This window comes from Ambystoma mexicanum, chromosome 4q, assembly GCF_040938575.1.
Source record: "Ambystoma mexicanum isolate Mex_15411 chromosome 4q, UKY_AmexF1_1, whole genome shotgun sequence".
Taxonomy (NCBI): Eukaryota; Metazoa; Chordata; class Amphibia; order Caudata; family Ambystomatidae; genus Ambystoma; species Ambystoma mexicanum.
Window position 1 is genome coordinate 670970538 of NC_090928.1, and position 14357 is coordinate 670984894.

Below are 14357 nucleotides of genomic sequence, written 5' to 3' on the forward strand. Positions count from 1 at the left end.
TCAGGTGAGGTCATAGATAGATTTCTGGCTGTGATCCAGAAGGTGGCTATCTCATTAGTTTATTAGTTGGGAGCCATTATAATGTGTACTAACAAGTTACCTGTGGGACCCTAGTGGAGAGAATCAATAAAAGAAGTCTGACAGCTATCAGGTGGTGTCCATTAATTCATCAATCTGTGGGTCATAGAACCGACACGTATTATTGATCCAAAAATATCTAGTGAGGCTTTTTACCAAATTGTTGGGAACAACAGAAAATGCACTGTACTGACCACTACACTGTTCTAGCTGGTGACTGCAAACACTGTATAAACAGACAGCTGAACTATGATAATTTGCCTTTTACCAAGAAGGACCAACTTGAAAGACAGAAATTCAAACATTAGGAGTTTGCTAGGGGATCATAGTTTTGAAATGCCACATTGACTCTCATATGTAAAATTTGGTAGATTTTGTAACAAAAACAAGAATGACAACAAACGGCTATATTTAAAGCAAAAGGACTGTGTTTAAATGTCCTCCATATAAAGGGAGACACTGGCACTCATTAATGCTAGCATAACATGTAACCTTGTATATCTCTGTTCGTAAGCACATTCACCTCCATTCATTATCACTTACAGCTCCTGTCTAAGCCTTCTTATTTTTGCCTTGGCATCAGCCAGTTCCACTGACAGGTGTTGCCTGCTTTCTGTGCGTCTCATGCCTGGAGATCCAGAAGGAGACTGTGCTGCTGAAGTATGAGCAGGAAAATGAAGGCAGTCCCGTTCTTCTGAAAGTTCTACAATTGTCTGAGAAGAGAAAAATAATCATAGATTGACTTTGTCAGGAATCTCCTTTTCAATGGCAGTGCTTAACCCTTGGTATTGTACGTGCAACAACAATGAATGAGACATCTGTTGAGAAGCTTCTCAAATCCAAACACTGAACCATCATCATTGCTACAGATCTGTGCTGAAACAGCCTACGTCACATAATGTTTTGATAACTGTTCTCCTAATACATGATCCTCCATTACTCATACTGTGTGGGATGTCTACATCCCTGTCGAGGGGACAGCAAAGCCCTTTACCTGAGCACATTGTAAAAACGGTATGCCAGCATGCAAGCTTCAATTCATCTCGTACTAGCGGTCACTTTCCTTACCTTTGCCTAAGCGCTCCATAAGTAGTTGTTACAACTTTTGGAGAGTTGGAACAATCATAGGCCATAGGAAAAGGGAACCATAGACTAAGGGAACATTAGTTAACATACCATTTGGAAGAATATCAACCATTTTAATTACAGAGTAGTGGAGTGTAATATAAATAGATTAACCACATGCCTTCCAAAAAGCTGATTGACCAAGCATCTGCTCGAGAACTAGTATCTAGGAGAAAATTACTTAAAGAACACCCGTGGCTAAGCCAGATTTCTTTAAGGAGAGTCCATCCATAGCTGAGCCAAGGGTCAGATGTGGCTTTAAGAGCCACAAAATTCAACAAACATTAAATCAATGCTGTATAAGTCATGCAACAGTTAATTTGCAAATCACACTGCAAGTTTTATGGTGCTGCGGCACTAGTGAAATATGAACTGAAAAACTGCACAAGTGGGCTGGGAATTAGCAAAGATGTGAAGCTTGGTCTCTGTGAAATAAAACTTCACTTGTGGTATATAGTGGTGCAACCACAGAAGTCAGAAAGTGGAGCCAGCTTATCCGATAGCCCTTATTTTAAGGGTTCTGAAGCAGACAACCTCATTTCCATCAAGTGAGTCTAATTTAGAGGATCCAAGAGCAATGTACTGCTTAGAACCCAAGGGATTAGCATTTGGAGAGTTCAGAGCCAGCATATTCCATATATGGATGCCACTTAATCTTTATTTAGAGAGTCCTGGTCCAGTCTATTCCAAAGCCTTCAAGTGAGTCATTTTGAGGGTCTTGAGACAACTTACATTACCCATAAAGTAAACCTAAATTAGAAAGTCCAGAAGCAGCATACAGAGTAACTACCATGTGACGCCCCATTTGTGGGGTCCTATGGCAGCCGCCCTCACAGCCCTGAACTGACCCTCCTTCAGGGGATCTGTCAGCATTTTTCACTATGTTCAACCATTTCCCTTTTTAAATTTGCAAAAAATCTCTGTAGCTCTATGTTTTTCAATGAACACATCAAGCAAAATCCACATCTAATTGTCGAAGAACTCTCATTACAATATTGAAAGGATAAGATTTAATCTGCATACGTAATAGTTGTTTTAACTGTCTCATTGGTCTGTTGTTGCAACGGCAGGCTTACAGAGACATGATAGCCATGAAACATTGGGCTTACGTTTTCTTTTCTTTTTTTTTGTTTTTTTTTGTTTTGATCAAATTAGATCTTTACAAAATAATGGCCTTACGTTTTCTGCCCCACAAATAATTATGTGTTGGTTTTAGGACAAGCAATACAAAAATAGGTCTTTGGTGTCACACTCGGAGGAGTTTTGAGCATGGCCTAAGATGCAAAATGATACAAATTGAATTTCACTACATTAGTCAGGTGAGGGCCATGGCTTTCAAACCGCAAGAGCATTATGCAAGTCAAAATACAATTCAGACTGTGGCGTGCACTAGAAAAGTATTCACTATAACTTGGCTTATCAATTGTGGGTGGAGGTGGGTGTTCTCAGTAATGGGATGTAAGATGTGTGGACTAGCTCTCAAGATACCCGTGTGTGAAAGGTTTACCCACATTGGGCTCATTACGAGTTTTGGCACTATTCTGATGGTAAAAGTGAAAGGTGGCAGTAACGGATTTACTGCCACTTTTTTTCCTGCACCGCCAATCTAGTAATGAGGCCCATTGTCTTGCAAAACTCAAAAATCAGTCAGACTGTTTTGGATAATCAATTTCGAATCACCACCTAGAGACAACATATTTTGTAAAAAAAATGTGTGCAGTTCTACGCTCACGCAGTAATATATATGCGGTAAACTAAAGTCAACTTCACCATTCATCAACGAGGCATTTTAGTATAGTCCACATTGTCCCTTCAACACCAACATGCTCTGTTTATTTTAACATGTACGGACCATAACGAACAATGATGTAAAGCGATTTGGCCAGTATCAGGATCGCACAGTTTGGCATAGCCACAATATGAGCCCAAGTCTTCCTGTACAACAGACGACTGAGGTCTCTGTTTCCACATCACATGCAAAGCTTTATGCACAGTTCTCTTTCAAGAGCATATTTAGTTGTCTTTGCTCAATAAAGCTTACGTGATGCAAAGTGCACAACGTACATGAAAAATCAACCTCACATTATATAATTAACCTGTATAGAAATGTATGACTCAAACTAGCATGATTCAATCTCCAGAGGAGCCGCAGCATGATAGCGAAATTATAAGTTACTCACCATAGTGACTAACGTACTCTTACTCCTTAGTCCCCTTTGATTGATTGATTGATATTTTATTTCTATCGCGCTCGTACACAAGTGTTTCAGAGCGCGACATACTGCATGGGCGCCCCTTCCAAGGGACGGGAGATGGAAACCTTTTTCACCAGAAAAAACCTTCTTCCCCTGTAAATTTAGAGGCGTGCGGGGGTGCGGTCATGGGAGCATGAGCTGCCCTGACTCCGCCCTCTGGCTCCACACCTCAGTCCCCATAGACGCATTGACAATAGAATGACATTGCACACCAGTTTTATTAGGGGGGAGGATGGTGGGACGTATGGAGGGAAGGGGACTAGTCACTACGGTGAGTAACTTATAATTACGTCCCGTACCCTTTCCTCCATACTGCATGGGCATTTACAACTGAATGTAGCCCCAGGGTCGAGAGGAGACCCTCCTTAAGCAAACAGGTTCCTTAGAACCGCCTGTCCGAAAGCCGCATCTGACATGGGACATGCCGCTGGAATGCGATGGCCGTTGCCTGGGCCCTGACTGTGTGGGCGTATATGTTGGGCGGGAGTGGCTTATGCTGACCCTCATATACTTATTTGATGGCCGAGACCATCCACCGTGCTATGGAGGCCTGATAACCTGGTCTTGAATCTCCAAAGGTGACAAATAGGGCGTCTGAATTGCAGAAGCCCTTGGTCCTGTCCAAGTAGAATTTCAGGACATGCCTGACATCAATGCAGTGCAGAACTCTGTGCCTCGTCCTTCGGTTCAGCAAAAAAAGTAGACAGCATTATTTTCTCGTTTAGATGGAAAGCAGACGGCACCTTATGCAGGAATGCTGGGTGTGTCCACAGGACTACTTCATCCTGTTCCTGTAAGCCCTGTTGGCTGCGAGGTAAGTACGGCAAGTGTCCACCTGCACACCGGAGTGTGCGAGGTACGCTGAGAAGGAGAGCATGTCGTCCAACGTACATGCAAGGGGTCAATATTTTTAGAGTCTGCCCAATGGCAGAACCTGGTCTACTTGCCCTTATACTGGGCCCTGGTAGCCTTGCTCCTTGCGCCCTGTATGATCTCTAGATTAGCCTGGGAGAGGTTGAGGTGCCTTAGCGTTACCTGTTCATGAACCACGCTGTGAGGGCTTGTTTCTGTGGCGCGGGGTGGATGACCCTGCCCCCCTGCTGTGCCAGAAGATGTGCTGGGCCCGTCGGAAGATGAATCGGTGGTATCTCGGAGAGGCTGAGCAGCTCCGAGAACCATGGCCTGGCTGGCCAACATGGAGCTATTAGAATGATGTTGAGCTGACGAGACTCGTTGATCTTGCATATCACTCTGTGAATCAGTGGTGTGGGTGGGAAGGCGTATGCTGTTATGCCGTTCCACTGAATCTGAAATGCGTCACCCAGTGAGCCGGGGGCCTGTCCCTGCAAGGAGGAGAACTGTTGGCACTTTTTGTTGTGCCAGGTGGCAAAGAGGTCCACCTGTGGGTGTCCCCATCTGCTGAAGATCTCCTGCAGTGTGAGGTCATTTAGCAGCCACTGGCAATTGTCTGCTCCCAACCTGCTGAGCCTGTCCGCCTCCAGGTTGGATTCCCCCAGAAGGTGGACTGCCGTGAGGTAGATGTTGTTGTCCAGGGCCCACTCCTACATGCTGTTTGCCAGACGGCACAGTGGAGGGGATCTGGTGCCTCCCTGCTTGTAAACATAGTACATGCTGGTCGAGTTGTCTGTCTGGATGAGGACAACCTTGCCCCTGATAAGCGGAAGGAATGCTCTGAGCGCTAGCCAGATGGCGTTCAGCTCCAACTAATTAATGTGGTACTCCTGCCGGGCCTGGGTGCCGTGGACAGAGTGAGTGTCCAGGGTGGCCCCCCATCCATCGAGAGAGTCTGTGGTGATGATGACCTGAGTAGGTTGCAGTCCTTAGACCACCATGTGAGGTCCGGGTGGAGAGATGGATGTCAGAAGAAGAAGTATCCGCGCGTGCAATTAGATGGCCGAAGCCAAACCCAGGAGCGTTGGTGAATTTGGTATGTTCCCGTCGACGCGGAAAAGGGGCATGGGGCGTGGCGCCAGAGGGCAGAGTCAGGGCAGTGCATGCTCCCAGGGCCGCACCCCTGCGTGCATCTAAATTTAAAAGGGAATGTTTTTTCTGTTGAAAAAGGTTCCTGGAATGAACGCCCATGTATTTGTATGTGCAAGAGGGTAAGGCAATCTAGTAAACTCATGGATTGAAAACGCATTTGTATTGTTGCACAAGGTAAAATACTTTCTTTCTTAATATTAGTAGGGCTCAAATTACTTTAACAACCTTTGCCATTTAATTCTGACAAACTTTGTAAGGTTGACTTTATACAAATCAATAGAGACAATCAAATACATTGGAAAACAATGGAGTAATGGTGGTCTTACTGATAACTGAACCAGGATTCTTTTTTTCACTTTTTCCGAAAAGTGTTTGTTAGGGATTTTTTGTAATGTAATGTCGCATGCAGAGATGACTCACTGAAGAAGCTTCCTTTTAAGGTTGTTTATTCATGCAGCTTCAGCAGAGCATAGTACAGCAATAGTAAGTGTAGCAGAGCACAGATGAGAACCAATAAATGAGTGCAACCATCAGCCATCCATCTAGTTATATCTTTCTCTGGTCGACCCATCCAACTGCTGCTCATAGAACCCCAACACAGGTGACATACCCATGATTACATAAGCAGACCTGCTTCCCTTGGTCAGACTAGATGAAAGATGTAATATGATTCTATTCTGTTACCCAAGCAAATATTTTTTTGGGACCACCAGGACAAATTACGAATAGTTTAAATAAACAATTGTGAACTTTTTTGTAACGTTCTGTAGATACATTGTAGCTGCAATAGGCAAAGTATACATGCAATTTCTTTTACTTCACTCCAATAAATGCATTTACCTACTACTCCTGTCCACTAATTGTTTTAGAGTCAGAAGTAGCAGAGCTACATCTGATGCTGTTAGTAATACAAATACTTCTACTGCTGTTACTACTTCCACTACTAATATTGGTGATGGTCTATAGTAGTAGCTTTAATCCTGCTACTAACAACAGTAGCAGAATTACTACTAGCAGTAGTAGTAGCATCAGTACTACTACTACTCCTATTACAACTGCCAGTAAATGTAGTAGTACTACCACTAGTCTTAGCAGTACTACTACCATTAGGGTTACTATTACTACCAACAGTATTGCTACTACTGCTACCCAAAGTAGAAGAAGCTGCAGTATTCAGAGTGCTATCATTATTGTATGTAACAGTAGTGCTTCCAGTAGAAATACTATACTATGATTACTAGTTGCAGTTCAGCAGTATTAGTACTTCTATCATTATCACAAGTAGAATTAGTGCTACCAGTGGTAATACTATACTATGATTACTACTAATAGTAGTTATTGTAGTGGTAATGCTACTTGTACCATTGTTGGTAGTACTACTTCACTGCAGAAGATGTTGTGTTATTTTAGCTGCAGGTGGTAGTGCTCCTAGTACTGGAAGTAGTGTTAATACTGGTATCAGTAGTACGGATACTGGTAGCAGTAGAGCTACTGCTGGCAGTAGCCTTATTGCTGCTAATATTACACTAAAAGTAGTAATACTTGCAGCAGAAGAACAAGTTACTTAGCCTTGGTAACTTTCTTTCGACTGAATGTTCCTCCCACATATTCCTCATCTATGATATCTCCTATATCCAGCTTCAGCTGCTTCGGAAAATATTTTCGGAAGAGGGCGCTGTCCATCGATGCGGTCAACTCGTTGTCACTCGAGGGCATCTGTCTCGAGGATGACATCATCGAAGGTATATATGGAAAGCGCAGCACCCGTTGACTTCAGTTCTGTTTTTTGCGTGTTTTTCTTACAGTAGAACTACGAGTATTAATGCGGTTCAGACCACACAAGACTCTGAAGAAGTGTAAACGAGGATGTGGCCCTCCTGATGGCTGCGATCTTCTCCTCCGAGGGGAAGATCCTCTCGGAGCGCGTGTCCCAGATGAGGCCCAGGAAGCTCAACTACTGTGTGGGTTGCAGTTGTGACTTCTTGTGATTGAGCGAAAAGCCTAGGTCATGTAGCGCGTTCATCAGTGCATGGGAGGAGTGGTGAACTGCTTCTTGAGATGTAGCTCTGACGAGCCAGTCGTCTAGGTAGGGGTATATATGGAGGACCTGAGCCCGGAGGAGGGCAGCAACTGCATTCATGAGTCTGGTAAAGACCCTGGGGACCGGAGTGAGGCCCCCTTGTACAGAAAGTGGCAGCTCCAGATCCTAAACCAGAGGAAAGACCGTTGGGGTTGCCAGATCGGGACATGCAGATAGGCGTCCTTCGGATCCAGGGAGAACATCCAGTCTCCCCTGCATAATGTCTCCGCAATACAAGCTGGCTTCACCATCTTGAACCTCTGGAGAGGTAAGGAGAGGTTGAGGGTGGACAGGTCCAGTACAACTCTCAGGCCAGCCTGGTTCTTTTTCTGAATGGCGAAAAACTTGGGAGTAGAAGCCCGATCCCCACTCGGAGGCTGGGACTTCCTCCACGGCCTGGCTCAGGACAAGCGACCGAATCTCCGTCAAAAGAGTTGCTGTCCCAACTTGCGGAAGGGGGGGAGAGGAGGGAGGAGAGGCAGTAATAGGTAGACGGTACCCCGAGGATACTACTGACAGGATCCAGGGGTCCGCCAAGTTCTGTCGTCAAAAGTGTGCGTGAAGAGAAAGCCTGCCCCCCACTGGCGACTGGTGGACCCGGAGGGGTGTGTCAAGAGGATGGAGGGGGTTTGAAAGAAGCCCTTGCCCCCACCCCTTTTTGATGCTTGCATCGACTGGGGGTCGGCGAGCGTTGCGGCTGCCTAGACCTGCGCTCCTGGAAGCCGCAGAAGCCTCCGGACGAGCGACCCTTATCTGAGCGTTGCTGAGACTGGGAATATGCTTTGGGCGTGGCCTTTGTCAGAATGGAAAAAGACTTAACCGTCTGTGAGCTATTCTTCTTCTTGTCCAGCTCTTCGTCTGTGCTGGAGTGGAAGTGGTCGGTGCCATCGAAGGGCAGATCTAGAATACGTTCCTGGACATCTGGGTTGAACTAGGTTGCCCGGAGCCAGGCCATCCTTCTCATGGCAATACTGATGGCACGTCCAGAGGTATCGATGTGTGCTAGTGTGGACTCCTGCACCACAAGCTTGGCCTCGGCCAGACCTGCCTTGAAGTGTGATTGGCTGTGGGAGGGGAGTTCTGGGAGGAAGTCAGCAATTTCCCACCATAATCTCTGGTTAGCTGCCGCCAGCATGGCGTCTGCATTGGCCTGACGCAGGTGCAAGGAAGCCTGGAATACAGCTTCTTACCGTATGACTCCAAGGTTTTCTCCTCCTTGCCTAACAGTGCCGTCGATGAAGAAGACGAGGACGACTGAGGTTTGGAGTACAGTGATGCCACAGTGATCACCGAGGAGTGTGGCTGAGGATGAGAGGAGAGCAAAAGTGTACCCCCCTCCATCTGCCTGTACTTGGCGTCCAGGCAGCGGTTCACTGGCTGGACGGAGTGTGATTTGAGCCAACCCTTCTTGGTGAGGGAGACTACATCGGTTTGCAGTGGAATTCCCGTTCTGGCGGAAGGGCGCCTCGTGAGGACTTCAGAGAGGATGTCCTCCGCTGGCTGTTCGACCTGTGGCTGTGGTAGGCCCAGGTACTCGGCAGGCCCGCGATACGTTCGTGGAAGGCCCTGGCCGATCATGGAGTGTCAGGATCATCCTCCTCCTCATCAGTATCCTGAGGGTCTGGGGGATCCTGTGGAGGAGAAGTGCTCCTCTCCCACAGAGAAACTGAGATATCTCCTGTGTGGATTCCAGATCAGTATATGCATATACGCATCCTGAAGGTCCACCACGCTGAGCCAATCGCCCATCTCCAAAGAGGACCTTATTTGGCCAGGCGTGATCATCTTCAATTTCTCTTGGGGTAGGAAAAGATTGAACTGGGAAAGGTCTAGGATGGTGCGCAGGCCGCCTGGTTGGGTTTGGGCACCCTAAACAGCCGGGAGTAGAAGCCCTCCCCTTGCTCCCCGAGGGGAACGGGTTCCACAGCTATGAGGTCCAGCAACTTCTGAACCTCGGCTTTTAGGGAGGACGACCCCGACTGCTGGAAAGGAGGGTTGAAGGGTGGGGTAGGGCGTAAGGGTAAGCGAAGCCCGCCCAATCGACTGACAAGACCCACCGGTCCTCGGTAATGGTCTGCCACGCCTCCCAATGAGACGCAATGCATCCTCCCACCGGGGTCTCGTGCGAGCGCGGAGAACCCTCATTTGGAAGCTTTTTCGGTGGTGTTACCACCTGAATCAAGGAGGAGGCTGAGGAGCGGGAGAAAAACCGAGTTTGTGTCTGCCTCTGGCGGGAATTTCCCAAAGGGGTATCCACTCTACGGGATTTCCAATCTAGAAACCCCCTAAAACCAGAGGAGGGCCGGCTTTGCGACAACGGTCTCTGGGTCCTAAAAGGGGTTTGAACCAGGACGGACAAGGACTTGGCTGCCTGGATGCTGTCCTTCGTTTTGGTCAGCTCCACATCCGTTGAGGAATGAAAAAGCTCCTTACCGTCAAACGGCAGGTCCAACACTTTGTCCTGCACCTCCTTTGAGAACTTGGTGGCGTGCAACCAAGCCTGCCGAGAGGTATCAACTCCAAGCATAAGGCCCCGAGCCGAAGTATCCACGTGATGAGCAGCGGCCTCCAGCAGATCCTGGGCCAAGACCCAGGCATCCGACAATCCTGCCTTAAAGTTATCCAGCTTCTCGACCGGAATGAACTCCTCAAACTCCGACAGACCTTTCCACATCTTCATATTCGCCCCCGCTATCACCAGTTCTGCATTGGGCTGCCGCAGCTGCAGGGCCGAGTTAGCAAAAATCTTCCTCCAAAGGGAGTCGCAGAGCTTGTCCTCTTTCCCCAGGACCTGAGTAGCTGTCGTAGAAGAGGATGCTGCAGGCCTGGACTGTAAAGTGGCCGCAGCCACCACTGTGGAGGAGGGGGGCGGACAAGATGCTAGGGCCACCTCTTCCGAAGAATGCAGCCTGTAGCACGTGTCAATTTTCTTATTGACGAAAAGTGTGGCTTCTCCCAGACTCTACGGACCTCGGCCAAAACGTCCTTCTGCAAGAAAAGGGCGGTACACTCTGAAGGAGACAAGGTGAACGCCCCCGAAAGCACACCCTCCTGCGGAGCGGGTGCCTCGGGCACTGGAACATCCAATAGACACATTGGGCCTCATTACGAATCAGGCGTTAAGGGGTTAACGGCGCCGTAAACGGCGCCGACCCTTAACGCCTGATTCCGAGGTCCCTTTGCGCCATGGTGAGTTTAACGCCTGCTTTTTGCAGGCGTTAAAATCCATGGCGCTAAGGGACCATGGTGCTAATTACGCCACCGTAATTTACGGTGACGTAATTAGCACCTTCCCCACTCCCATTACGCCCTATGGGGCAAAAATGGGAATGGGGAAGGGTAAAATGGGAAATGGGGATTTACCGCCCCACTCACCTTGGAATGGGGCGGTAAATCCGCCATCCACCATGGTGTAAACGTAGTTTACACCATGGTTGTAAGGGTACGACCCAGGCGGTAACTTACCGCCTGGGTCGTAATGAGGCCCATTATGTCCAGCACCCGGTCGTGAAAGGCTCTAATAGAGCGGGGCTGGTCTTCGCTGTCTTGATCGCCCTGCGCATCATCTGATAGGTCAGTGTCCTGCTGAACCACGTCTGGCACCGCCTTGTCCACCGGGGACAACGGAGGAAAGGGCGGAAGGGTAGGGGGAGGTACCGTAGGCAAAGGCCCGCACCGGCGGAGCCACCGGAGGCGCGGGAGGGCATATTTCCATAAAAAGACCCTTGAAATACTCTTTCATGGGGTCGGTACGCATGAGTACCTGAAACTTGCCGAAAAAAGCATCCTCCGGAGAAAGCTTTGGAGCTGCCGGAGAAGGCCTCTCATGAGGGGAATAATTCCAGGGTTGCCAAGCAGGCCCATCCCCAGAGGTGTCCACATAAATCAAGGGTGCTGAATCCACAGGCAGCGAGATGTTGTGCGGAAGGGGCATCCGAACGTTCCAGTCGTAAACTGGACGAAACGGATGCACACAAGGAACCTTATGTTCACCCACATAACCAATCCCTACACCTGAGGCCGATGGCATAATTGTAGGTGAAGCGCCCAAAATGGCTGCTGTGGTCGTGGCGGGAACGGCCGCCATTTTGCCGTCACCTGAGGGGAATTGCGGCACATGTGAAAGTGAGGCAGGGGTCCCCACCGGTGGATCAGGGGTCTCCATTTTAGCCTTTACACAAGGAACCTCGGCCGAGCTGGTACTATGCGGCCTGGGATGTTTCTGCGACATACCAATAGTCAAACTAGCCTTCACAGGAAGTGCCAGTAAAGGAGGAACTTCGTTTTGAAAACTCACTCCTTGCCCCCTCAACGGTTCTGGCGTCGCCATAAGAGCGGGAACGGTGAGAAACACCTTTCACCGAGAAGGCCTTCTCAGGCCTCTCAGAACTGTTGGTTGCCTTAGGCTCTGTACGAGAGACCTCAGACCCGAGTCTGGTAGAAGCCTTTTCACAGCGGGCCTCGAACATACGTTCGGTATCACCAAGGCCAGACGAGGCCTCGGGGCGCACCCCGGTACTTTTGAGGGAAGCCGACAAGGAGGCCTCGGAGCGAGCTCTGGTACCCCACGACTCCGTAGAATTAGGACTACAAGCAGCCCCCACATGAGGGGCCTCGGAGTGTACTCCGGTGCCCACAGGCCCCTTACGGAAACCCTTGGAGAAAACTCTGGTACACTTTTTAGGCCCAGAAGGCACCTCAGGGCAAGCCCCGGTGACAGAACGGTCGACGCTCCTCCCGGACCGGGAAGACCCCGGGAAGGAGTCTCCCGGCCGGGGTGCTCTAAAAAGTAAAGTACTTACCGGGCCTTTCTTCTTTACGTTGATGAAGGATTGAAAATGCATAGGAGGAGTGCGCTGAAACACCTCCTCCCACCGCTCTAACCGACTTTGAAGTGCCCAGACCGAAAGGGAATCGCAATAGAAACAGGAGTCCCAATGGTGATCGGGACCCAAACACTCTAAACAAAGAGGATGGGGATCCGCCCTCACGAAGCGCCGCTGACACGAGGTACAATTTGGAAAGTCTAGCTTAAACGACTTAGACAGACTACTAGGTGATCGCTAGCGAGAGCCAGAGAGGTGGAAAAAAGGAAGAAATTCTTCCGCAGATGCAAGTGCGTCCAGTCCCGAACGAGCGGAGAAAAGGACTGATGGGCGCTGGGCGGGGCAGAGCTAAGATGGCTGGGGTTACGGCCGAGTGCAGTACCCCACGTAGAAAGAGAGGAAGGACAACAAATTGTTGAACGTTTTTTGATGCTTTTACAAAGTGCTCCGGTCCCGTCCCACAGGACAGAGGAACGTCCCATAAGTATGGAGCAAAGTGGACGAGACGTAGGAGTATGTGATATACTTCAAACCTAACCAATAAGGAACTGAGAATGCACAACCTGCTTCGACTGGGAAATTGCCAGCCAAATAACAATATCGGAGAGGAAACTAAATAAACACAGGAAAAGGCACCTTGAGTGATTTAACAGCCAACAAGTTATGTCAACAGGACAATGGCCTCATTCCAAAGTGGCCGGTATTCTGTAAAAGAGGTGGTGACAGAATTACCACCACTTTTAACACAATGCCAAATTAGGGGAACCTAGAAATTGGCACTAATTCTGCCTGCAGAATTAGTGCTGGTGGAATTAGTGCCAGCGAAATAAGCACTGGCACTAATTGCACGGGCGGAATTACCAAGATGAAAAATTGTATTACTGCTGCATCACAATTAGAAATACCACTGAAATACCACCAAAAAAGGGCAGTAAATCTGCCAAAAATACAGTTCAGTTACCTCCACCTAAAAGGTGAGGCAAATGCAAACAGGTGATGAAAATCAAATCATAGGTGCATCCACTCCACTCAGAAAGGGTGCATAATGCCTACACCTGACCCAAACAAACTTTCCAAAACCATGCTGCCACTAGCAGTTGAAAACTGGGATATGCAGTACCTCCTGCTCTACATTGAGGTGAGGAGACTGGAACATGGAACAGAGAGGAGGAGGAGATGCCATGCAAGGTGAGTGTCCATTCCCCAGGTGAGGCCATCACCCTGGCATTAACTGATCTCCAACTGATAACCCTGTACCGACTGAACAGGGAGAGCAATGCAGAGCTACTATTCCTGATCCATGACGACATCCAGAGCAGGATTAACATTAGAACTACCTTAACCCCGCTGCTGGAGCTTGTGTCGCTGCTTCATTTCCTAGCAAGTGACACCTACCAGCAGACTTTGGGCATGTTGCATGGCATGTCTCGGCACACATTCTCATGGTGTGTTGTGTGCGCCAGATTCTTTCCCTGACTCCCAGGTTGCAGTCTCTATCCCCAGTGCTTTTAACGTGGAAAGAACGCTTGTTTTCACATCTCCTGACCTGACCTGCACTGCGAGCTGAGACGGGGCTCTTGCAGGTGCAGGTCATTGAACGCTGCCCAGAGGAGGCGGGGCTTGCACGCAGCACGTGACCCATCACGTGATCCATCTGAGCTTCAAAGCCCGCTGACATCCGCCGGAGCGGCGTGTACCTGACTAAGGAAAAGTGCTTTTAACGTGGAAAGAACACTCGTTTTCCCATCTCCTGACCTGACCTGCACTGCGAGCTGAGACGGGGCTCTTGCAGGTGCAGGTCATTGAACGCTGCCCAGAGGAGGCGGGGCTTGCACGCAGCACGTGACCCATCACGTGATCCATCTGAGCTTCAAAGCCCGCTGACATCCGCCCGAGCGGCGTGTACCTGACTAAGGAAAAGTGCTTTTAACGTGGAAAGAACGCTCGTTTTCACATCTCCTGACCTGCGCTGCAAGCTGAGACGGGGCT

The 14357-nt window shown here is 48.8% G+C and overlaps 1 protein-coding gene across 5 annotated transcripts in view; it reads right to left on the reverse strand.

The window, feature by feature from the left end:
- The window catches only part of CCDC88A (coiled-coil domain containing 88A), a 2139415-nt gene that overhangs the window by 1558369 nt on the left and 566689 nt on the right, over positions 1 to 14357 (reverse strand). For all 5 annotated transcript variants that reach the window (XM_069608255.1, XM_069608254.1, XM_069608253.1 and 2 more), the window contains exon 8: positions 622 to 791. In XM_069608255.1, the coding sequence (XP_069464356.1) occupies positions 622 to 791 (170 nt within the window). The remainder of the gene's footprint in view (positions 1 to 621; positions 792 to 14357) is intronic.